The sequence below is a fragment of the Cinclus cinclus genome, chromosome 3 (assembly GCF_963662255.1).
Source record: "Cinclus cinclus chromosome 3, bCinCin1.1, whole genome shotgun sequence".
In the NCBI taxonomy this organism is placed as follows: Eukaryota; Metazoa; Chordata; class Aves; order Passeriformes; family Cinclidae; genus Cinclus; species Cinclus cinclus.
Genome location: NC_085048.1, coordinates 34,148,424 through 34,174,490, shown reverse-complemented (window position 1 = coordinate 34,174,490; position 26,067 = coordinate 34,148,424). Strand labels below are relative to the sequence as shown.

General features: G+C 35.6%; 1 protein-coding gene across 1 annotated transcript in view; it reads left to right on the top strand.

Moving 5' to 3' along the window:
- CEP162 (centrosomal protein 162) overlaps positions 1-26,067 on the top strand; it is a 39,470-nt gene that overhangs the window by 3,418 nt on the left and 9,985 nt on the right. The window contains exons 2-21 of the mRNA XM_062488651.1: positions 1,303-1,441; positions 4,708-4,818; positions 7,323-7,472; positions 9,824-9,976; positions 10,233-10,419; positions 11,360-11,409; positions 12,585-12,700; positions 13,638-13,668; positions 14,065-14,178; positions 14,915-15,106; positions 15,380-15,461; positions 16,290-16,554; positions 17,711-17,978; positions 19,688-19,830; positions 20,622-20,849; positions 21,488-21,622; positions 22,514-22,626; positions 23,383-23,488; positions 24,217-24,343; positions 25,249-25,412. Of these exons, the coding sequence (XP_062344635.1) occupies positions 1,303-1,441; positions 4,708-4,818; positions 7,323-7,472; positions 9,824-9,976; positions 10,233-10,419; positions 11,360-11,409; positions 12,585-12,700; positions 13,638-13,668; positions 14,065-14,178; positions 14,915-15,106; positions 15,380-15,461; positions 16,290-16,554; positions 17,711-17,978; positions 19,688-19,830; positions 20,622-20,849; positions 21,488-21,622; positions 22,514-22,626; positions 23,383-23,488; positions 24,217-24,343; positions 25,249-25,412 (2,874 nt within the window). The remainder of the gene's footprint in view (positions 1-1,302; positions 1,442-4,707; positions 4,819-7,322; positions 7,473-9,823; positions 9,977-10,232; positions 10,420-11,359; positions 11,410-12,584; positions 12,701-13,637; positions 13,669-14,064; positions 14,179-14,914; positions 15,107-15,379; positions 15,462-16,289; positions 16,555-17,710; positions 17,979-19,687; positions 19,831-20,621; positions 20,850-21,487; positions 21,623-22,513; positions 22,627-23,382; positions 23,489-24,216; positions 24,344-25,248; positions 25,413-26,067) is intronic.

Sequence of the window (26,067 nt, the reverse complement as noted above, 5' to 3'; positions counted from 1 at the left end):
ACTATAAAGATGTTAAGTTCAGAGTTACTACTAATAATATTTATTGCAATTATTTTTTCTTAAATTATAGTTTTGTATAGTTGGCATTTGATTTTTGAATGTTCTTGTTAAGCCCAGAGAAGTTTAAGTTTTTGTCATATAGTAAAGGTAGGCTTTTATGGCAGTGTTTTTAATGTAATAGGAGGCAGTGGATTACACGGGCTTGTTTTAATAAAACATACCCTTGTGTTTTGCATGTTAAGTATTCACAATCCTGTTGCCTCTAATATTTGGTTTATACTATCATATTTTCTTGTTTGTGAATATTTCAAAAATGAAGGTTTTGAAATTTTCTCATGTGATGCATTTCATATGTGAATTCTATGTTACCATTTATGGCTTTTGCTAAACTGAGCACCTTGTTCTTTAAGATGCTTCGGATAATTGGTTTTAACAGTTGTAGCTAAAAATTTAGATTAAAAGTATTCCATTCCCCCTAACTCCAGTTTGCTGCACAAACAATATGTAGAACATAGGGTTGCAGTGCACTAGTTTAAATATTTACTTGTTCAGTGTGTGGACAGCTAATTGTGGCTCTGAGCCTGCTCTAGGCCATAAAGAGGAAAAGAACAGAGGTTAGTCTTTTCCTAAAGTTAAAGAGCAGAGGTTAGTTGTCTTTTTCTTCCAGTTGCTTTTCAGTAAATTAAATCCATATAGTGTCCATACTCATAGATTTATTTTTTTACCAATTTATTTAGGCCATCAGTCAAAATCAGCATGGATTACTAACACATATGAGAGTTTAATACATAGTTGGGTAGTAGTGGCTCTTTAATTTCTGTTATATTCCATGAATAAAAAGTATAAAATAAATTTCTGAAATCTGATTTGCTGGCAGCTAGAATGTTCCTAGTGCATTTATTTTTAGAATATTAATAATAATGTTTCCTGTGCAAAGCAAGGACAGGCAAAAATTGTTTCTACTCTGCTTCGTTATCTTCAGGGATGTAGTCAGAGTTTTAGTTCTTATATATCTTGACTAATTGAAAAAGAGCTGCCTATGCTGTTCATTTGAACATACATTCTCTGAAGTAGATTTTAATATATACAAATTCTGGCAGCAGGATTATTAAAATATGCAGTATTATGCTACATGAATATAGTTATTGTTTCTTAATCAATTTTTTGATGCCTATACAAAAAAGATGAACAGGGAGATTGGGGAGTAATGAGAGGTGTCTGGTCTCAGAAGTTCAGAATTGAGCGACTGAAACAATGTAAAAATGTAAAAGCTCTCTTTAATCTTGCGTGTAATTGGTTCAGTCTCTTTCAGATGATTCACTTGGAAATTCAAAGAAAAAGTCCAGCATTCTTGAGAAACTGGGGCAGCCCAGGAAAAAAGAAAAGAAGAAAAAGGATTCAGTGCCGTGGTGGTTATCCGAGGAAGATTCAGATGATGGTGGTAAATTTAAAGTTTTGCAATGTTTTGGCCACAGGGGGTCAGGCTAGCTCTTTCTCATACTGCTTGTTAGGCTTGGTTTCAGATTAAGTTGATGCCACTCCAGTGTTTGAGAATGGTGCAGTGCAAGTTTGTAAAGCATAGAAGTCAAATAGGATTTTTTAAATGGTTCATATTCGAGCTGTATACAGGCTGACTGCTGTTTTTTTTCTGTAGCTTTTGGGTTAATCAAACTTGTAAAAAGTAAGCACATTATAAATAGTAAAATAATTAGAAAACATAACTTATGAACTCTGCAGAAATATTGGTACATGTGTTTTGTAGTCAACCTGTTCTTTATACTGATTTTTTACAGCTTTCTGTTTTCAAAACTGTAGTGTACAAACTACTCTAAGCTGTAGGTTGTAAAAACATATGCTAACTGCAGCATTTGTAGTAGGTTGGAATACCACAGAAAAACTTCTCAACACCAGCTGAATCCAAGATGTATGTCTCCAGTGTTCTCAACATTTCCCTTGCCAAGAACTGTGGCTCAAGGTGAAATGGGCTGTGATTGCTGGTTCAGCATTGACATGGTCACGTAGTTCTGGAAGAAAATATATAATTGTTGGCAAGCTTTCCACCTCTGCATTTTTAATGTCTGCCTTGTCTTCTTGTTGGGTAGTAAAGCCTATGAGTAGTGATTTTACACAGGGTGGTTGCCTCTTCTTCTTATAGTAACTGGTGGTTTCTTAATTTTCATGATAAGTATAAATCGCGAGTGGACCTTAACAGAAAGTTACAAAAATCAGCTTTTCATCTGACAGAGTTAAAATACTGCTGGTAGTCTCAGGTTTTAAGACTAGCTGTATCCTGTCAGTGTTGTCTTAGTGAGGAGTCAAATCCTAGTCAGCAGTTGTGCCATTTAGACTTAATCCTAATAGGGGTAGCTGGACTTCTTATCTGTCTGTGGCCCTTTAAAATGTTGATGTAAAACTCAGATGGATATGACAAAGATATGAGAAAGTCAGGTGGTTATGAGATACAATGATTTCCTTACAGCTTTTTAAATAATGTAAGGATGGAGTGTTTTTGCTGGGCAGTGTGATAATTAAGAGGTTAGCATGATCTCATTTTTCTACATACTATCATACATAAGAAAATTTTCTGGTGACTTTAGCAGTTCAGCATGTTTCCATGTTTTTTTCTGAGATGCTTGAGGCAGCTCAAGCCTTGATACTTCTTATGGTAGAAAACATACTGGAATAGGTTCCTAAAGCACAGGGTGATTATAAATTTTAGAGAATAGTGCTTGTGTGGATTAAGTAAAATTCAAAACAGAATCACAAGAAGCGATGTGATTATATCGAGATGTTCCATCCAAATGATTTCTACCTCTGTCATTTTAGAAATGTTTAAAGACATTTGAGAATATCTTATCAGCTGTGCAGGTTAACTAGAAGTAAACCTGTTAGAGCTGTAACAAACTTGATCTACAGTTTACTGATGTATGAAATATCTGGTAAATTTTTCAAAGTCTCTCTTAAGAGAAATTTCTCATTTGACAGAAAAACATTACTAAGGTGAGCCTACCCAGTTTTGCCAGTATGGAATCAATTTATGTGCAAAAGAAGCTAGTGTGTTCATACTGTTGATTAGGGGCTGGTTTGTTTGGCTTTTTTTTTTTTTTTTTTTTTTTTGGAGGGAGTTAAAAGTAATCTGTATATAATGCATTTTGCCTCCAAGATCCAACATCTTGGCAGTTGGACATAAGAAAACTGAGAATATAGGGGTGTACACCAAAGTGCCAGATCTGTGCACAGAATTCTTCCCAGAGCACCATTTTTGCCAGGCAGATTACTAGTTTTATTTAATTTACTGCTCTGTCACCACTCTGCATAGAATACCACACTCACGGAGCATATGCCTTAAGCCATATCCCACTTGCTACTTTAATATTGCCAAGCAGAGGGGCCTTTGATTCCTACTGGAGGGCTTTCCTCTTTCTGTCTGGGCAATTAACCTAGAGTCAAAAGAGCCATTTGCAGAGACCACCATGGCCACCTTTGGGATAAATTGAGCTTTTCTCTGCAGTTTCATGTGGCTATAATTTTAGTTCATGTAGATGTACTTGTGGTGGTTTAAAATGACTGGTCGGGTGACTGTAAGAATTCAGTGTGGATAGCCTTCCAGAATTCCTTATCTTTTCCTCTGTGTATCTCTCTGTTTTGTCTTGTATGCTTCCAAGTACTTTGTCAAATACCATTTTGCCATTTCTAATATTCTCAGCATGTGTATGTTGTGTAATGTGTTGCTCAGACCTCTTAAAAGTGGGTGATGGCACAGCAGCATTGCAATGTAAGTTACTGCACTGGATGACTGAGAAGATGATGATTCAGACTTGTAGTTCTCTGTAAGGTTATATGTAAATGTCCCCTAAATAGCAAAATAATTTCCTATGGAAGAAAATAATAACACTGCTGTGATGCTAACAAACATAAAAATAAGTTGAATTTAATTTCTGGAAAGTGTAATGTCAGCATGCTTCAAAATTTTGTGGAAATCCTTGTGTGTCCTTCTAGGCTTGCACCTTCATATTAGTTGCTGATAGGACATAATCAATAGACTGCCAGCTAATAGAATTCATATTTTTTAAGGTTTTTTTTATCATCATGAATCAAACTTATATAAATGTATAAATCTTACCTTCACCCAGTGTGGCACTGCATTCACTAGAAATGCATGTTCCATATATGTAAGTTGATGTCTTTGGGTATGACTGTATAGAGATAATGTTACCTGAAGAAAGCCAGGATAATTAGCTGGTGTAATACACTAAGCTGATATGTTGCTTGCAGTTTGAGGTTTTGATTTTGAGTTACTTTATATTCTATATCATGCTTTCTCAAAAGACAAGGAGAAGATTCAGTTAGTGCTCTACACTTATTTGTTATCTGTTCTTTTTTTTTTCCCAAGGCATTTTCTAACAGAAGTGCCAGGAAATAGGTAGGGAGTTAAGCTAATAGCCTGTTTCACTGAGAAGTGTAAAGTATGTTTTAAAATAACTACACTAGTTATTCTAGACATGTTTAAACTATTTGTTCTTCAGCTTTAAATTGAAATGTGCAAATTATGATTCAAGACACTGTCTCCCATATTGGACAGGTTAGAGATCTAGGTAATGTCCTTTCTACTTGCTTTTGTCATTTAAATGATAAAAACAAATTGGATACTAAGAATTCCTGTCCTGTCTTGCTTGTATGTCTGTTCCTGCTGTTTGTCTCTTCAAGATTTTAAAATAAAGTTTGTTAAAGTGAGAAAAGAGAAGAAACTGACAGAAAGCCATGCTGAAGTAGTGGAAAATACTGAACAAAAGAGTCCCCATTCAGATTCCCAGTCTGGTATTTGATTAAATATGTTTTGATATAGTTATTCAGTATCAACTGTGTATTACTACTGTGTTTCCTATAGAAAATCCTTAGCAAACTCTCCATTTGACCAAGCTGCCACATACTTCTTTTATCATTTTCAGAAGAAACTAATAATTGAGTGAACTTTTGCTCAGTTGTTGTATAATCATTCATCTCTACATATAGTGATGTACTAGGACAGTCAGGTATTGGATGTCAGCCTGGGGAAAAGGGGAAATAACTTCAAAATTCTGAACGAAAAGCTTTCACCTGTACTAAGCACATGTTTAGTAAATAGAAAGTCTCTTACACTTCCTGCATGTCATACTTGAGAAATGTTAATATTCATTGTTCTACTTGTTTAATGTCAAAGGCAGCAGTCAGATAAACATTTTACTTATTTTCTATTGATGCAGTTATTTTCCCTTTGCTGACAACTGCACTGTTTTGAGCATGCTGCCCCTGGAATGGCAACAGTTGGTATAAGTGAAAAACTTAAATTGTTTAATCTACAGGATTATTTTAGTCAGTGTAACTTTGGAATCATCATTTTATGTGAGTCGTTTTATGTTAGCTGAAAAGAAACTCCAGCGATAAGTAGGAATTATAAGCATTCATCCATTAAATACTTCTCTCAAATTTATGAACCTTAAAGACAATGGCAATTCACTTGTCCTGATTTAAGCATGGTATTGGTGTTAAATTTAAGCACATTACTAATGTTTTGGAGGGTCATGACAATGAAATATTTGGCACTTGGTCTTTGGATCATATTGGTAATCTAGTTTGTAGACTATAGAACATCTCCCTGTGTTAGTTTTCTAGAGTGTATGTGCAGCTCTAGAAAATACATGTATACGTATGTTTTTATTTGCATAGAATGGCTGTAAAGCATCTCGGTCTGGGAGATAAATACTAAAAATTAATTTATTTCTCAAATTAGGATTGATATTTGAGGTATGAGCAATAGGAGGACCTCTGTAGTTATTTCAAATTACTGTTTTAAAAGGTAGCAGGTGTTTGCATTACTTACAATAGATGGTATGCTGTCAACACTTCTAGTTTCCCAGTAAATGTGGGAGAATATAGCTCTGGAGAAGTAGTGCCTTGCTAGTGAACTTACACATCATTTGAAGGAATAAAGGATCTGAATGGATCATTGTATCAGAATGGATTTAATACCATTTCTTTCCTTGATGCACCAGCTTCCTTTAGTTATCTTGGATGTTTGAGCTGTGTTAAGTTCTGGTCACATATCCCTGTTCTAGAACTCTGTTCTAAATAGCAGAATATTTGGCTTGATGTCCTGAACTACTCCCTCTTGTGTCAAGGTAAACTCAAAAGACCCATAACTAAGAGTTTTATCTGAATTCAATTTTGAAGCCGCTTCTACTGTGACAATTTCAACATGGCAAAACCTAACACAGGCCAGCTGGCTAGCCTAAGGTATATAAAGGCTGTAGTGGAGCTGGCATGTAGAAGTCCAGAGGAGGCCACTAAGAGGGTTGGAGGACCTCTTGTATGAGGAAAGGCTGAGAGAATTGGGTTTGTTAAGCCCAGAAAAGACAAGACTTGAGATGACCTAACTGTGCCCTTGCAGTACATGAAAGGTGCCTGCAAGAAAGATGGAGGGAGACTTTCTACAAGAGCACATAATGACAGGATAAGGGGGAATGGTATCATACTGAAAGAGAGTAGGTTTAGATTAGGCATTAGGAGGAAGTTCTTTGCTGTGAGGGTGGTGAAGCACTGAACAGGTTGCTCAGAGAAGCTGTGGATGCCCCATCCCTGGAAGTGTTCAAAGCCAGATTGGATGGGGCTCTGAGCAATCTAGTCTAATGAAAGGTGTTCGTGCCCCTGTCAGGGGCATTGGAACTGGGTGATCTTTAAGGTACCTTCCAACTCAAACCATTCTGTGATTCTTTGATCATGAGAGCAGTTTTAAGCATAGGTGCTGTTATCTAAAACTTAATTCTGCTAATGTAAATGGAAAGTATTTGTTGTATTTGCTGCTGAGCAAGTTCCCACAAGGGTTTGAGCAAACAAATGCAGTTCTTAACATCTGACAGTGATGAAGACAGTAGTAATTTGTACTCATGAACCTATATTTTCCCACTTTTCTTTGAACCAGTCGAGATGCTTTCATTCAAACATCGTAGTAAAAACCTTTTACTGTTGAAGCAGTTTTAGTAGTTTTCTTTGTTTTCATGTCATTTATTGAGCTCCTAGAACAGTAATTGAATACAAAGTAGACATGGATCAAGAATATTTTTTAAAATAAAAAAAAGGGATGGAGAAGAGTAGTTCTATTTCCAGAAGTTAGAAATATTAACTTCAGGTTTTACTTACAGGTAGAAAATTAGAAATAATTTGATATACAAGAAACTGAACTGTATTACTTTTTCAGAAGTGTCACTTAGAAGTCTCACCTTTCATTCTTCTCTTTATTCCCTGTTCACTATGCATTAAAATTTATGATGTTTATGTACACTTAGAAGTAGTTCCCTCTAAATCTTCCAGTGCATCTCGCAGCAAGGCTTTGTCCAAATACAAAATGTTGGAAAAGTTTCATAAGGACAAGAAAGATTCCTACTTAGACAAAGAAGAAGGAGCCCTTGCTTCTGACAGTCCAGACAATTCTGAGGGTAACAAATTTACTGTATTTTATATGGTATTAAAAAGGTAAAACTACTCAGTTCTGACAGTCTTGATCAGATTAGGAAAAAAATTACCTACTTTTTGAAGTAGATGTTTGTCATTATCAGTTTGAGTCCTTTGTATTTATGTTTTTAAATGTTTCTTTGCAAGTGTAGCAGTTAGAAATATTCTTCACAGTGAAACTCAGATTCTTATTTTAATTAATTTCTGTTGGCTGTAGTTTAAAAAAAATACTATACTATGGCTAAGTTACAAAGTTTAATGGCTGCAAAAGCAGTATTTGTTTTTCACATTATTATGGAAGCTGCTTTTTAAGAAAACTTCTGATTTGACTCAAACCCTGCCTAGCAAAATATTAAAAATTATTAGTTAGCTTATATAAACCCCATGAAGTCTTCAAGATCAATGTACATCCACTGAGAAATTTCACTGGATATGAGGTGATTTAAATAAAAACTCACAGGATTTTTTTTAAACTTTTGTTCAGTTAGGCATTCTAATTGTTTTTTTTATTCTTCTATAATCCCTTCCCCTTTCTTGCAAATCTCTACATAGGTGGTCAGTTGCAGTTAGCATTTGATACTGCTAATATATTCTCATTCAAATATAGGTCATTTGAGATCTGGTGAAATTATGGGTAATCTAAAACTCTGAAAAAAACCTGTGACCCAGCTGACTAGAGTAGAGTGTCATCTGCCATTGGAGTAAATTACTTTAAATTACTGCATTTGGCTACCTGAGAAACAGGCTATTTGTAGTTTTTTACTTCAGTTGAGCACTTTGAGCTTTCCATTTTCTACTTTTCAATGTAGCAATATGTATTTATTTTGGCACTGACTTTCTATACAAGTAGACCTTGACCTTTAGGCAATGTCTCTGACCTTTATTTGTTGCATGCAAGGCAAGTCAGTCAGAGCTGTATATTGAGGACAGAGCTGAGGTTAGATACAGGAATGTAGATTTCAAAGATGTGTAATCTTAATGCACTAAGCCTCCGAATAAGATATGCAAGGGGACTTTATCATTAAAATCAAGAAAATAAACCTAATTTTGCTTTTTAAAAAGAAGGCTCTTACAACGAAAATAAATGTGCTGAGGGCTGCCCAGTAGGGAGGGAAAAGGTGTTGAAACTGCTACTTTCCTACCTTCTGTCACTCTAAGTACATTTTCAGTACCAAAGGGAAAGGATGCTCCATTGTCATGATATAGGCAAGCATGGCATTTTTAAATGGGACTCATATGGGCCTGTGTAGAGAACAGAGGAGGATCCCAGAGCTGAAGCACTTGGTCAGCACATGGAAGATTGATTTAGTGTTATTGATGTATGGATCTCCTCCAGTCTCCTGCAGCAGGAAATGAGCTGTTGTCGGTGTGTTCAGCACAAGGACACAGCACAGCTACAGCTACAGTCTCAACATCATGTGGCCAGGCAGAACGAAAAAATTCTGTGTGTTACCAACTGACTATTCATGTTGGAAAAGACAGACTTAGTTTCTGTTCCCTTCTGTGAGAACTGTTAAATAACTTAATGTCATTTGATAAAATGCATAAGCAGCTTTTCGCCTATCCCTTCTCCAATGAGAACTTACTCAGCATCTAAGTATTATATATATATAAATATATATATATATATATATATATAATATCTGCGTATTTTGCAGGCATGCAGAAGCGAGTTTTTGGAGTAGGAATGTCCTGCAATATCTGGCCTTTGGTCTTCCATAAGGAAGTAGTTCTCAGTGTTCTGTCTGAGAGCCATCATAAAGCTCTTAAGGTGGTGTTGAACCCTCACAAGAGTGAAATTGCAATTATGAGAGCTACTACAAGTTGTAGTTGCATAAATATATAGAATGGGAGGACTGGGTGTTCATCAGTGCCTTTTAAGTGACTTTGATTACTGTTTTCTTCCTTATAGCCTTTAAGACACAAATGAAATTGCTAAGCCAATGTCATAGCAAGTTTAAAAAAATCTGTGGTGATCTGAAGTAGTAGATCAAATCAAACAAACTGGATTTTAAGAAAGAAATGTCAATTTCTGTATGGGGTCCGTGTCTGAGGTTGTCTTTCATGAGTAATGTGATGGTGACTCAGTTTTTGCATTTGTCTCATGCTGAACTTTAAGTATGTTTTCAAAGGATGGGAAGATAACATTTATAACAGCTTAATTAATTAAGATTTATAGATAGAATCAGTGGAAATTCGGTGAATGCAATTCGTGAGACTGCATATCTTTGCAATTGCAATGTGAGATTAAAACTAGTGGTTCAGGAAGGAGACTAGAAGACTAATACAAATATCTTTTATATGGTAGTCAAGAATAATGCAACTTTTTTCCTAGAAATTCTTGAAGCCAATGGAAACTTTGTCAAGATGCAGAACACTTCACAGCCTGTGGGAGAAAACCATGACAATATTCATGTGGAAAAGATGCAGCCTCAGAAAAGTAATGGAGATGCTGTTGCTTTGAGCAGAGACAGCCTGGAAACAAATGGTGAGAACTGAGAGCCCAACCATTTCATCAAGTTAACTAGATCTAAATAAGTTAGTATTAAAAGCAGTTTACCTTAATTCAAGATGGGATTCTTCACATCTGTCAGCTGTGTCGTGAACTGAAGTCTCCTAGTACTAGTTTGTGTTGATTTGTTGCCATTAATATTTTACAAGTCCATCTGTAGTTGTTAACTATTATGGCTATTCTGTGTGGACATACAGCACAGACACAGTTTATTCTCTTTCTTGAAACTTAGATTCAGTTTTAGCTTCTGGCCCTAATCAAAGTATCATGGAGGTTGGATTGGATACTTTGGAAGAACAAGAAGAAAAGGAGATCTTCTTTGCCAAACTTGAACGAGAAGCTTCCTCTACTATTGATTATTCAAGATTAAATAAAGAGCTGGATTCCAATGATTCTGTCATACTAGCACCATTTGTACGGTAACTTAGATGGAAGAAAAGTTGTGGACTGTATTGGTGGGCACAGGTGGCTTGGGTATGGCCACTGAGATTTTGTTGGCTGATACCCTGTATATGGTTCAGTCAGGTTTTTTGTTTATTTATCGTGGTTTGATTTTTTTTCTTAAAGACAAGGACAGAAATTAGCTTAATAAATAGAAGTAAGAGCATGACTTAGTGATGAGTGGTTGTAGCTCCACAGTCTTGTGCATAACTCAGTAGTAACAACTCAACATTCATAATTGTAAAGAGTAGCTAAATTAAAAGGTAACAACTGATAATAATAAGGAAGTAGATCAGGAAAGATTCTTTGTCCCTTTAGACATGATATAACAAATGAATCTAGAGAAAAGATACTTCATAGACTAGGGCAACACATTTAAAATCAGTTGTGTGAAAATAAGTTCAGACATCTGTGAGAGAAATGGTTGAAGGCTAAGTTCAGGCTGCTGTTGCTGAAAATACTGAGTTCAGAGGCAACTTCCAGTATGGAAACAGTTAGGGGGGCAGAATTCTCGAGAGCTTTAGATAAGGACAAAAATTCTGTTTTATAGGAAAAGGGGAAAGAAAGAAAGAAAAGGTGGGTGGTTATCAAATTTATTTTGTGAGTCCAGAATGACAGGGTCAAAGCAGGAGGCAAAACTTGATGATAAAAATATTTTTTGGAAAGTTAATGTAGGTATTGAAGAGAATGCAGAAAGTGGGTTGTTTTAAGAGTTTGATTGAGAATTTTAGCTGGGAAATTCTTTATTTTAATAATTACTGACGCTTTACTACTTTTCTTATCTTTGATTTGATTTGTTGGACAATTTTTTTCTTTTATTTCTAATTGTAAGAAGTATCAGAGTGTAGAGTTCCGAGAAAAAGAAGAGTATTTATTTGCTGTCCAAAAAGAGAGTAGAATTTTCATTTTATTTCTCAGAAATGAAAATGCTGAAAAAGAAGAAGAACCTGCACATGAAGAGAAATCTGGTAATACAGGCTTTTCTTTTGTTTTTTTTTATTTTGCCTGTAGTTCTTATATCAGCCTTTTAGGCTGTCCTTGCATTATGACTCTGCAGCTGTTGTTCATACACCTGTGCTTTTCTTAAGTGTATTTTTAAGCCATTGTAAACCAAAAGACAAAAGAAAAAAGGAAAAGTAGCAAAAAACCTGGATCAATCATAAATTAAAAAAAAAATTCTGATGTTGAAAGTGGATTTGATGTATGATTTACTCCAGTGTCATAACTGTCATCTGTATTTTTTTGTCATCTGCCATCTTCTCATGCCTGAGTTTAATCTCTGTAATCTGCAGTATTACTCTTAATTGATTTTCACCCCCAAATTTCCACACTACATTTCTTGGTTATTTGCCTTTCACTTGTCATATCTCTATTTCATGCTTCATTGCTGGCATATGATAGTGTATTTCTGCAATTTAATGGATTGTATTTTCAAATTTATATATTTAGCTGTACTTTTGAGAGGTCCTGTTGTCAGGCTTGAATTTCCCAAGCATAAGGAGGATGCATTTGTAATCCATAAACTCATAAAAAACACATTATGAACCAGTGTTTTGCAAGGGTTCTGGTTTAAGTGTTACAGATAATGCAGACAGTGGAGCCTGTAACTGCAGGAGAACTGAAACTTGTGAAAGGACCTAGGTACCTGAAGGAAAAGCCTTTGGTTTGCTTGCAAAGTTTATTCTCTGACACATCTTTTCAAATAGTGCTTTCTCTTGAGAGTGGCTTTTGGTCCACCAAAGCAGGTCATAAAGAAGCCAAATTACAGATTCTGAGCCTCAAAACTGCTGGAGTTGCCAAAGAGAATGTACAGAGTACTTTATCTGCAGGGTTAGAATTGCATCATTTCACCCCTAAGCGAGAGAGTGTAAGTGAATAAAGGGGGTCAGTTCTAGTACATCTTGAGGAGACAAAACATGTCTGATCACAAGGCAAGCTTCCTTTGAATTTAGAGATACTATGTGTGACTTTCACTGTAGTTTTTAGTACCACACTCAGTTTTGGAAACTTTCTTTTGCTTTTATAAAAGTGGTAACATTAGCAGTAACTGTTCTTAGACAAGGCATTGGGGAAAAGGAGATAGCTGTCTCTTACTGCTTTATCTGAGTATTCATTCTCTTTGATGTTTATTTTACTCTTTTAGGTAGCTACAGTGAAGATTTTGAAGAAGAAACAGATACTAATCCTGCCCTTAAAACTGAGGGAGATCAGGTGAATCAAAACATCATGTCAGAAGTTGATTTAAGTCCTCAAGAACAGGTATAGCTTGCTAAATGTTTCTGTTACTTGCAAGAATTTTAAAAGCTCTGCAGTATGCAACTGAATATAGTAAACCTTTATATGATATGTACTGTCTGAAAGAATATACTGGCCCTCAGACTATATCTTTCTATTGAGGATATGCACTTTACTGTGATGCATCATAGAAAGGTTTAAGTGCTTCACAGGGTTTCCTGCTTACTCCTCCTTTGAGCTGAGAAATGAGGATGGAAGTGCACAAATGATGAGCTCAGGTGGAAACTCAGACTCAGAATGGGTAGTGATTTGTCAGAGCTATTGAGGTGCACGTGACACAGACTACTAGATGTAATTCCCTACAGAGAAGCCCTTTAGACAGACGACCCAAAAATCATAACTGTATGAGCTGTGAGGATGCTGCTGTCCACTGGCTCGGTCAGGTCTTTTGATATGTAGCACATAGGTGCATCCCTGGAGCACACATTCAGAATTGGGTTTTTTCAAAAGAAGTCTATAGAGCACCATATATTCATTTTCACTTGGTAAACTTATTTTCGTTTTAGTTCTTTTAAAATGAATTTATTGGAGTAGTATTTCTAATAAATACTCGAAAGGAAAAGTTAGAATGGAACTCTAAATAATGTGCTTACTGCTTCTTAACTTTCTTTTCCCAAATTACAATAAAAGAAAACCAGGAAGATGCAAAAATGCTCCTCTGTGCAGAGGAGCATTTAATTTCTGTTCACTTGTGAAAAGGTTTGTAGAATACAGGATGTTGAGAACTTTTTGGCGGTTTTAGAAAGTGCATATTCTTGGAGAATGAATAACTGCTTAGTCCTAAGTTCTGAAAACTGTTTTTAGGTATTGGACCAACTTCAAGTTTGTCCAATTTTTTTTCCCTTCATATTCAAAAAATAACTGTTTGGGTTTGTTTTTGTTATTTTTTTTTTTTTTTTAGGAAGAAGCAAACACTGGCATGCTGGCTAAAGGTAAAATACAAACTTTGATTACTGGAAGAAGATTAAATGTAACTTTTTGAAACTTCCTTACTTGATTTTTACTATTTTGATATTTTCACCTTGTTTTATGTTTTTTACTGAAAATATGTTGAATTTAAATAGTTAAAAATAATCTACAATATTAGCACTTCAAGATGATCATCAATGCATTTTTATATTTATTACACCCACTCAGAACTCAGATTTGTAATCAGAGTTCATTGGTTTTCAATTAAATGAAATTAAAAATTAAATGGCAAGAAAATAATCTACATAGTATTTTTTGTATGCTTAATACATCAAGATAAGCTCTAGTATACTTCTAATTCCAGTGTGATGATGTATAAATAAGAAGTTTTGTGTTTTCTGTAACATTTATCTTCTTAGTTGTATTGCTTGATTCACAAGATTCTACTGTAGAACTTCAGAAGGCCATTGAAACATTGGATGTAGCTCCAGGCGAGACTGAAGAATTCAGTGCAGTTGAAATGAACGAAGCAGGTAAGAGGTGCCTTAAAAAACAAAACAAAACAAACAAACAAAAAAACTAAAAAAAAACAAAAAAACCCAAAAAAACAACTCTACCACACAAAACTCAAAACCTAAAATCTTACTTTATTTAAATAGGTGACTCCAATGTCTTCACTTGTTTTTAGATTATTGGGGAACATGAAGCCCTTGGCTTTTGCCAAATCTTGAAAGCACGAGGAGCTATTTCAGGAAAAAGTGATGTTTCTGCTAAAAGAAAAAGTCTTTTTACACTTGTTTATTGCAAAGTAGCTTTTGATGCTGCAATTTCATCTTTAAATACCATCTCCTTTGGTTATTTCTCATATCTAAGATTCTTCATTGGCAGCACTGAAATGAATTATTAAATACATTCTCTTATCAAAATTTTCACAACAGTACAGGCCATTTATATCCAGATTGTGGCTGTGATGGCACCTCTTAAAATAGTCATATAATGTAATTTTAGTACTGATAAAATATTGAGGTGGGGAAGAATGGGGGAGAGGAATGCAAACTAGATGAGACAATTTAGTAGGCACTAATTGACTTGGCAACTGTTTCTTTTTATAGGAAAAGTGAGATTTTTTAATTATTATTTTAATCTAAGTGATATCACTGTTTTCCCCACATATTAGACCAACCTAGTAACTGAAACACAAGGTTCAATGGGATGTTTCCCAAAACAGAAAATCCAACAGTGTCTCTTACAAGCCTGCTTTTTTCTCAGGTACTTCCTATGGACCATCCACCAGTGACATGGAAGCACTACACCAGGCATATCATCACATTGATCAGTCTTTGCAGGACACTGATGAGCAGAAACTGCACAATTTTGCAGTGGCAGTCTCAGAAGGCTTAGAGCAAAGCATTTCACAAAATAATGACATCTATGCAAAAAACATGTCAACTGTTGATTCAGGTAAATGGCTCAAAGGAAGGCATATACTGTACAAACTTGTAAAATGAGTGAGCCAATATCTATAATACCATATATATATAAATTTATAAAACATTTATATAAATATATATTATTATTATATTTAGAGTCAATATATATTACATATATATGTATATAACAATATGTATAAATATCTGTTTCTGAAGCATTTTTAAATGTTTAAATGTTGTCCTTGTAACACTTTTTTTTTCTAGGTTGTCTAAATTTATTTTACATTTATTTCTCATTATTTAGATTTACCTACTGTGGAAGAATTGATGAAAACAATTAAAGGACATACATGTAATATCAGAAATTTTGATGTGGACTCTGAAAGGTATTTATTTAAAGATGCATTTTAAGAATTGCAATAACTTAAACCTGCAAACGATTTGTGAAAAATACCTTAAAATAACTCATCTGTCTCTTTCTCTTAATTAAATACTGAAATTTTGTTACATCCTGCACTGGCCTTAACTGTTAAATGAGTTATACAGTGTTAATAGGTTTAGACCAGGGATTCCCATAGTACTTTGGGAAATAAGCAGTAGTATTTATCAGTTGATTTGGAGGAGTGTTCATCATTCTCACAGCTAAGATCTCCACCTTCCCAGTCTTCTGCTCTTTCCCATTCTCTATGCATTTCAGCCCATATACTATCCTAGCTCTCCAAACTCCATAATCTGAAACTCAAATCCTCTTAAGATCAAATCCCACTGCTGTGATTCTTACTAACCTGTGCTCCATACCTCCTCCTTAATTTGCTGCAACTGTTCTGTCTAGAGCAGACAGCAAATGCCTTGGAACTGTCAGAAATACAGTGTATGATTCACAGATAAGTTCAGGGAGCTTATCATGTAGCTGCACTCAGCAGAAATACTGCTCATTTTTTTACTAGTGTTAATTGCAGGCTTACAGGTGTTTATCTTGTCAATTTTTCTACCTCCACAAAAACAGTCACTGCTGGGAAGCAGCTCCCACAGTGTGGGAGTGAATCTGTATGACTACATCTGCGAGATGGGTCTTAAAAGAAGCTTAGTAGCTCTTTGAAATTCAGGCAGTCCTTACAGCTGATACCTAAGGAAAAAGTGCCCTGCTTTTTTCAGAGTGATAAAAAAGCAAAGGGCAAAAGTCTTATCATATATGACTTCTTTTTTTCTTGTAGTCCTGTGAAACTGGTAGGCAGCACAGAAAATGACCTCATGAGCCACTCACCATTTGAAGACCCCCAGAGTAATACAGCTTGGGGGAAAAACTTAGTTGAAGAGTTTAACAGAGGAGAAAGCATCGTTCTACAGACAAGTGTGAATGATGATAACTTTCGGAGGATGACTGAGAAAGAAATTCAGACCAGTAAAGCACAGCCTGATATACTAAGAGAAAAAATAGGACAAGACTCTCTGCTTTCAAAAGGAAGCAAAACTAAAAAGGTAAGTATTACCAGCCAGGTTTTTATTATATGGAATTAATTTTTAAAGTATGTATTTTAGACTGCCTGTCACTTGATTATTGCTCTGATGTTAAGAAATTGAGAGACTTGTTATTTTTCTTTAAATTCTCATGCTGCCACTGCTAGTGTTAGAGGTCACCAAATCCAGTGGACACTGGGACCAGTGGGATTCTTCTTGTCCCAGCCCAACATGTGCAAGGTTGCTGCAATGCCATGTCTCCAGCTGAAGACAGTGATGTCTCTGAGCGTGTGAGCATTGGAGGGACACCTGTAAACACATTTGTACAGAGAGAACAGTTACAAATGCAGTTCAGTAAGAATATAGTGGTCATATATATATATGACAAATACAGTGGTCAGTGTCCAGCTGACTCAGACAAGTGTGGTGACCAGCAACCTGGTTATGTCACCAGCTTTTTTTATCTGATTTTTTCCTCTATTTCCCAGACTTGTTTCTTTACCTAGTTTTTGTTGTTTTCCTAAAGATCCTGTAAGTTTTGCGCATTCTTACAATCATCTCAGACATTCCAGAACAAGATTTACATAATCCCAAATCTTCTCCCTACATTCCAAAATTCTTTTCTCCTTGCATCCCTTAAATTAGCTTCAAACTCCTTTAGGCAATCATCTCTTGTGTATGCAAGGCAATGTAGGGACAGAGGTTTGGCTGATTTATACTGGTGGATTGCCCACCAGGGCAGACAGACTAAACTTTTTCATTTGTTGGAGTTGCGTGCTTTGTTTTTGATGATCAAGTTTAGCAGGGTTCCTCTGCCTGCCACTGTTCCTTTCTTCATGGCTGGGTTTCTATACTCACTGTTTATTGGCCTTTAGTCATGACCTACCTTATTTGGTAAGCAAAAGATCCGGTAATGTCTAGTAAAATTAAAATAAAAATACAATTTCCCAGATCAGCTAAACAGAGCCAGTACAAAGTACTTGCCCTGTGTAGTTCTGAAGTAGTACAATTCTGCAAAATTGCTTACTACTAATTTGGTTAAAAATAATGCTTACCATCACCCTGAGTCTTATAATTGTGTAATTTTGGTAACTGGTTCTGTTTTTCGATGGTGAATAATACCCTCAGTTTCCAGCAGAGTCTAAAACTTGTTTTAAACAAATGTATTCTGTCACAGGCTCTTCAGTCTTGTTCCTTGAAGAATGAAAGAGCAGAACCAATGACAACCAAACCAATGTCATATAAGAATATCAGAAGTTCAGCACCTGTACATAAAAAAAAACCTTCACATGGTCCTCATGGACTGGTTAGAAGTTCTGGCTATGGGAAACCCAGTTTACTTTCAAAGCAGTCTTTTCCAGTTAGTGAAAAGAAAACACCAAAAGAAACTTTCAAAAAGACCTGTATGAAAGCCAAAAGTCCTGCAGATAGAGCAAAATCTAAAGGTAATTCTAAGTTTTAAGAGTCTTAATTCTGAGTTTAAGAGCCAGAGAGGTCTGCTTTCTATGCTTCACATTAAAAAAACCCCAAATATTGTAGAGAAACCTGCTAATCTCAAATGCACTTAAGTACTGATTTTTTTCTGTATTAGCATGAAATTGGTGTGAGAGAGACTTTTATATGAATCTTTGTAGTCTTCATTTTCACTCACATTTGCTTCCACTGTGTTTGAGACTTATCTATTATTCACCAGTAGGACCAAAAGAAAAAAATCTGGGGTTCAAAAATTAATATCTACAAGTAGACATTTTTCATTGCAGTAAGTGCAAAGATTTGCTGACTCACTAACTTGTATGTTTGAGGCTGAATTCCTGTTCGCAGCTTCTTTTGATCTTTGTTTTCCTAGAGTACAAAAAAAGTACTAAAAAAGAAAGTCCTATTTTCTGTTCATGTCTCTTGGAAACACTATGAAAAGGAAAATACCAATGTAATCCTGTGTAAATTGGGTTGCAAGTAAAGGACTGAACCTTTTTGTTTTGGGATGAAACCTGAAGAATTTAATGAGATAATTCAGCTTAGTGTTTGCAGACAATGTTTTCTATCCCTGAGGCATGGACAAGTAACTCTACAGTAACCCAAGCTTTACTACACTTCTAGCATGCAGTGCTTTTAAAAACCCTGCAGTTAGTGTCAAGAAGAGCAGTTTAGGATTGTTACTTATCTTAAGGAGGTGCTTCAGTGGCAGCTTTTGAACTGAAGGACCTCAGTTACTCAGTACATTGTTGCTTCTCTCATTGAGGAAGAGAAGGTTTTACAGCCTGGTGAAAGTGGTAAAGTGAGTGACAAATGCTGAGGAAATCAGACCACTGGCTTCATTCAAACTTGCTCTTCCCTCTCTAGCTATAACCATTCACAATAGCAATTTTAGGTGATTTCAGAGATTAATCTCACCTGGCTGCATTCTGCAGGGGCCCCCTCTATAGGTAGGAGGAAAATAGTATTGAATCAAACAATTCCCAAGTCATCAGTGCTAAGAGAGCACCTTTCTGAGGGGTCTGTGACACTAAAAAGGTATAAAATTTGAAAAGAATCATTATCTGATGGGTTGGGTTTTTTTTCAGGTGTAACATTCCTAAGCAGGAGCAGTTGAAATGGCAATTGTAGTTACTATCTGTATTTCAGAAGACTGAGATGTGAACAGTTGTATGCATGTTAGTGACTTTTGGGGGAACTTTCTTGATTTCTTATTCCAGTCAAGTTGGTATTTGATGCAACAAATAAATGTTGCATTTCTTTCTGTGCTGTCTGCATTCCAAAGTGTGTTTTGAAAATTGCTGTCTTATCTTCCCCAGAACTTGAAATATGTTGTGTTTCTGTATACTTAGATAACTGGCCACTTCTGAAGTGTAGGAGTGAGGTTAACCTTGTTTCATGAAGGATTTATTATACAGCTACTTGTTTCAGTTGTTCTCCTGGGTTTTATCTTGTCATCAGTTCCTTACTAAAAAAAAAAAAAAAACAAAAAAAACCCCAAAACCCTCCAGTTTTTCCATAATTCTCAAGTTTCTGTATTTCATTCAAAATTCAGATTTTGTAGAATATTTTATATACCTGCCTAACCTATATAGGTTGGATCACATAAATACATATTTCGCTTAAAGGACATAAAATTCTGAATTTAATTTGTTCTGTTTTACTTTCTGCCTAAATGAAGAAGTCTTATTTGCTACTCGGATAATAAGATCTGCAACAAATGAACCAACTTTGGAGGGAAGTATTAACAGAGTTTTGTCTGGCCAATCAGTTGTTAGTAATCTTGGACACCAGGCTGTGGATTATAACAGGCAATATCATCGTGTGAGTAATAATCAGTGATGCTTCCAATTATAGCATGTACAACTTGGTTTGCAAACCTATTCTGTCAAGGCTTTTAGCAGTTACCACAAGGTTGGCGAATACTGAAATATTGAATGAAGACTTCTCCTTGGTCAAACACTAGTTTTTGCTTTTAAAATATGCAAATATAATCATGATGCTTTTCAGTTGCTTGGATAAAGCTGTTGCTTTGGTGGTTCTATATAAAATTAAAGTTGCTTATTTGAAAAATTACTATTTCATTGTAAAAGAAGATTAAATAGAACTTCTACTTACAATATTCTGCTTTGAATATTTAAACAGTACTACTGTTCAGGGACTTTTCCTATTTGCATTGCATAAAATATTTAATAGTATCTTCTGACTTCTCCAAGATGACTGAATTTACAGTACCATAATGGTTTTTCCTTCTTCCTTATCAACTGCATAAAAAAGCTGTTCATTCAATACCTGAATCACTGCTGCTTTTCTAATAGTAAGATGCATAATAGAACAATTCTGGTAGCAATATAATGGCTGTCATATGTGATCTGTTTGTTTCTTGGGTTTTTTGTCTTGTTTTCCTCATATATATTTTACAAATGAGAAGGTAGATCACTGAAATAAATATAGGATGTTTTGCTATTAAAATGGGTGGGTTGCATTTTTTGTTGTTTTTTCAAGTACCTTGCATTGTTGCTAAGAGCCAGACAAACTAGTTAAATAAAACTGATGAGCAGAGTTCTGATAAACAGTCAGCTCAGAGTAATGTTTCCCCAAATTGTCTACCCTAGGACTTACCATTTTCCCCTTTCAAAAGCTGTGATCGAGAGCTGTATTTGTTAAAACGAGTACAAGCAGCAGAGGAGGACCTGAACACAGCTCGGGATTTGATTCAGCAGCTGGCCAGCAAGCTTTCACAAAAAGAGAATGAGATGGAGTCCAAGGTGGTGGAATTGAAAACACTGCATGAAAAGGAGCTTTCCCATCTGGGTCAGGAAAACTATGTTCTTCAGAGTAAGGTATTTTATCATCTTGTATCCTGTGCCTATAGAAGAGAAGAAACATTGCTTCTGAAATTTGAATCAATGTTACTTTACATGAGTTGTTGATGAGCAGAAAATCCAAATTTGCACAGACACTGCAACTTTATAAGTGCATACCTGCTGTTACATTTATTGCCTGTTAGATTTTTTTTTTTCTTCCTGGAGATAAACCATTTATCCTGAGGTCCCTTACTTCGCTGTTTTGAGAGTCCCGCAGCAAGTTTTTTGCAGAGATTTAATTCACTCTTACAGATACCACTTGTTATAGATAAATACTATATGCTGAGATATTGTTTTTAGTTCTTGATGCATTTTTCAATGTCGCATTTTGTCTGTATGAAATATTCCCAGAGTTATTCCACTATACCCTTGTTGCAGATAACTCTCTGCTTCATAACGTTCTCTCCTGTCTAGACACATAAGAACAGAAACTTCTAGCTTTTCCCAAACACTTCATACCTTTTCTCTGTTTCCTAATGTGTCTGTAAACCTCCAGTAAGAGTCACGCACTGGTCTGCTGTCATACCTTAATGAAGAGATTGGACTGCAGTCTTACAGAAAATTCCATATTGCTAAGAAAACTTTCTTATTGCTTGTGTGTCTTTTTCTGAAAGCTAAGAAATGTGGAAGAGATGGCCCAAGAAAAGCGGTGGACCCATGCAGCAGCAATTCCTGTAACTGAGGAAAAACTGGCACAAATACAAAAAGAGATTGAAGATCAAGAGGTCATTATTCAAGGTTATCAACAGGTAACACCACACATCATGTTAAGCTGTGTTTCATCCACTTTCAGAAACAAAATTGTTTAATGATTACACTTTTCTATTGAAAACAGGTACCTTGTTTTTTAAAAAATTGATGGAATTTGAGTGTGAAGGGCAAACGTACTGCACATTTAAAAAGTCTTTCACATGTCCAGTTTTTCCACAGTTCCATGTAAATGTTCTAAATTGTAAAAATTGGTAACTTTTCAGTTGAGTACTGGGAAAATACTTCATGGTCAATGAAGAACCACAAACCTTTTGCCCAAATGTAGTTTAAAATTCGTACATTTAAGCAGCATTAGAAATCTCAATAATTTGGGGTTTTAAAATGTTTTTCTCAAGATCTGAGCAGCAGATTTCAAGGTAACCTTGTTAGCATACCTGATTTGTATTACTTAGTCAAGTGGAAAAATAGCTAACTCAAGCTTAATAATCCTTCTGAATACTTGCAGCTGTAAAATCCAGTAGGGAGCTCAACCAGCTTCCAGCTGATGCTCAGCATAATTCCTTGATATAAACACCACGTCTTTCCAGTATGGCTCTGAGCATCCCAAACAATGATGGTTTGTGTCTCCAGGACTGGAGCGTGGGCAGGCTGAGCTCTAGTCTATCAGCACTCTCCCCTGAGCACATTTTTAGAATATAGTTGGGATAGTTTGTAGAGGGTCTGTCTTAGCTCCTTCCTTCAGAGTGAGCAGACACTTGGATGAGATTGTAGATAATGAAAGTACACATCCATTTTAGAAGCGCAGTTATGAAATATTTAGTGTTTTCTTCCACTGTTTCAGCTGGGAAACTATATGATTCATAGGAAATTGTTTTATAACTGTAGAAAACAGTAATTTATGAACATGATTTTACTTTGTCTCAACTTAGGAAAATGAGAGGTTATACAAACAAATGAAAGAGCTACAAATCCAAAACAAAAAAAATGAGGAACAAATGTTTAAGGAGAATCAGTGCTTAAAGTCTGAATTAATACAATTAAGGTAGGCTCATTTACATATCTGACCTAAAATCTCTGGAGTTTTCTGGTGTTCATTGTTTTTTTTTAATGAACCATTGCAGAGTCTATCAGGTACATGTTTTCTAGTGTTTCTCCAGTTTGTGGGTTTGTTTCTTATTTTGAGAATTGGTTTGTGTTGGTTATGGGCACTTAATTCTTTGTTTTCTTGATGGTATTGCAAACCTGTAGGAAGACTAGAGACTTCCACTTGGGAAATATTTCAGTGTTCTTATTCATATCAAAATGCATAATACATTATACTACACTTGTTCTGATATTATGGCTCTGCTGATATTGTTAAGATGTTTTGATGCTGTTGTAAGATACACAGTAGATCAGGGGTCACAAGAGATTCTGCTAGAGAAACCATTCTATTCACTGCATTGTAGGTCCTGTGAGATTTGCATCCTGTGCTAGCAATGAGAAAAACAACCTAGCATTTGCATGTACTCCTAATCTACAGATCTTTGCTTTGGAGAGGCCTGTAAATGAGTTCCACTGATGCAGGGTAGACTTTTATTTCCTTCCCTTGTGTAGTCCAAATAAACAAGTTTGCCTTACAGTGAATTTTGTTTGCATACAAATGCTGTGCATATTTGCTTCTCTTTTTGTTTTGAACCTGCATGGATTGACTTTGTGGTACTATTTGGGGGACAGGGGGTTGTGATTGTTTTCCAGTAGCCATTGATAGTATGCTGATTCATCACATTGCATAACTGCTTTTGCTGCTACTGTTTAGAGAAAAGATAGAGAAGACTGATAACCAGTCACGAATCATGCAGGATTCTGAACCAGCCAAAAATCAGAGTTTCACAGAATTGATTTCAGAGCTTCGGGCAGCACGGGTAGGTATATACTAAAGCTATAAAATAACAGAGTAGTGCCTTTGCTTGTAGCACAGAAATAAATAAAATAATACTGCTGGAAATGTGTGGCCTGATGCACACAGGCCTGATGTAGCCTGCTCAGCAGATCAGGATAGGAGTGCACCTGCCTAGACACTCAGTCTGTTTACTGTCTGCTCCCAAAATCTCAGGCCCCCAGTTGATTTTTACTGTACCTGTCATACTTAAGACCAAGGGGCACCATCTCTAGAGGTGGCTCTCACACCAAGACCTTTTGTCCTACTTGGTCTTGAAGTTTGCTACTGTTCATGTGTAGCAAAAAGAAGAGAGACTGCCAGCAGAAAATGGCTAGAAGTAGAATGTAGTAAGGTGAACTGCTGGACAATACATCTGTCCATTTAACCTACAGTCTTCTGTCTCAGATGTAAGTCAAGCCATTTTCTTTACTGACCCTCTCAATAGGCAGAGGTTTTCTACTTCTATGACAGTTAAGTAAGGCTTAAAAAATCTGGAGTTTGGGGTGTTTTTTTAGTGTTTAGCTTATGTTTTCCCATGCTCTCCTATCACAGGGCCTGAAAATAATACCAAAATTAAAAGACCTTATTGTTGCTGTGGTCGGATGCAAGTGTAGTGATTTAATCTTTGTATAATGAAAAGGATGCTCAGGGGTTTTGTGTGATACTATGTGTTTAGTTTTTTCATGTTTTACTGTTTTCTCTAAAACCCAGAAAGAAGAAGCTAAATTGCAAGAAGAGCTAAGACGTCTAAAACAAGATAAGCAAGCTCTTGAGGTAGACTTGGTCCAAGCTAAGAAAGAGAGAGATTTAGCAAAAGTCCAGATTGCATCTGCATCAAGTAAAGCACCTTCGTTTTGTTGAATGATTTTGCTTACTTTGCATTTCATTAAATAAATTTGTAACAAAAACTGGTTTCAGTTTCTTAGTGAAATGCATCTAGAGTATTTCCAAACAAGTCTAAACTTCTAAAAATAGCATACAGTGAAGGACATGCTGCAGTACTTTTGGTACTCTATTAGAAAGTATCTTCCTGTATCCAACCAAACTCTTTGTTTTGGCCTGTTAAGTTTGATTTCTTGCCCATCTTTCACTGGACATAGAAAACAGACGATTTCAATTATGTGACAGCTCTGTTCATAAGAAAATATTATGTTACATCTTAGTCTTCTGTTTAGATTTAGCCCATTTTTTACCTATAACCTATGCCTTGGGACTTTTTTCAGAATTCTTACCAGAGGTTTTTCCAGTTTGAATTAATGAGAGAAGGCTCAAAATTGGACTCTCTCATTTCTAGTGTCAAGTATAACATGCTGACATGCATCAGATGTCATGCTAAGTGCAGTAATATTTACCTCCATGTCTCTTCTTAAAATGCTTGATCCCTAAATGGGAGGAGTATGATCAGTACACATCTAAGCATATATTCTATGTTGTCACCTTGATGCTAAAGGTCTGGGTATTAGAGCATGATGAAGAATACATCTCCCTAAGATTCTGTTTAAATACTTTATGCAGTGAACTGTAGGCCATTGAGTACTGCTATGTATGACAGAAATATAGGGATTTTTACAAATATTGCTGCTTTTAAAATCCTAATTAGGATCTGGTTTTAAAACTACTGCAGTAACAGTATTGTCAAAATTATAAACATATGAAAAATGCTGGGGAATACAGTGTTGATTAATTACTCCTTCAATGCATAATTGCTAATAAAACAATTCTAAGAATGTTTTATTCTTGTAGGTGAGAAGTCTTATGAATTTAAAGTTATGGAAGAATCATACAAACAAGAAATTAGTCATTTAAAAAAAAGACTTCAGTGGTATGCAGAAAATCAAGATCTTCTGGATAAAGATGCAGCCCGTCTTAGAGATGCAAGAGAAGAAATTGAGAAACTAAGACTAGAGGTGATAATATCTAGCTTTATCTAAGAACTTGGAACTGGAAATTGTTTCTTTCTCATTTTCTTTCCATGAGTGTAATGTAATTACTTCCTTCATAATAATACATTTTTTTTCCGGTATTTTAGATTGGTTTCATTGTACATCTTGGCTATGCTTCTGGGAGCAAAAGTAACATGCTTCCCTAAAACCTTCAAATTTCTTGACCTAAGGGAAAGAAATATATTGTTACATTAACAGCTGAGAACAACCTTCTTCTCATTCTCTTTTTCTTCTTTTTGCTCCATAGTAACTTAGACAACACTTCTTTTACCTCTTAAGTACTAGTTCTAAATTCTTTCTTAGGAAAAAAATCCCTGGTTACTGTAGTGGGGAGGAAAAACCCAAAACACTCAATATATAAAGCAAACAAATCTAATGCATGAATCTTGAATACTGCTGAGATTTGCCTTGTCTAGTTGTCAGTACATTTGACTTAGGATTCACAAAATTAAAAAATCTTACCAGTGCTAAAATATAAACTGCTCTTGGAATTTTTATGGTGTTTTATTAGAGAGATCGCAGATGAAAGGAGGTGCTTCTGAAGGAGCAGCCAGGGTTGGACACCACCATGTCAAACTTTGATCAAGATATCATTCCTGTAAAAGAAAATATTTTTATT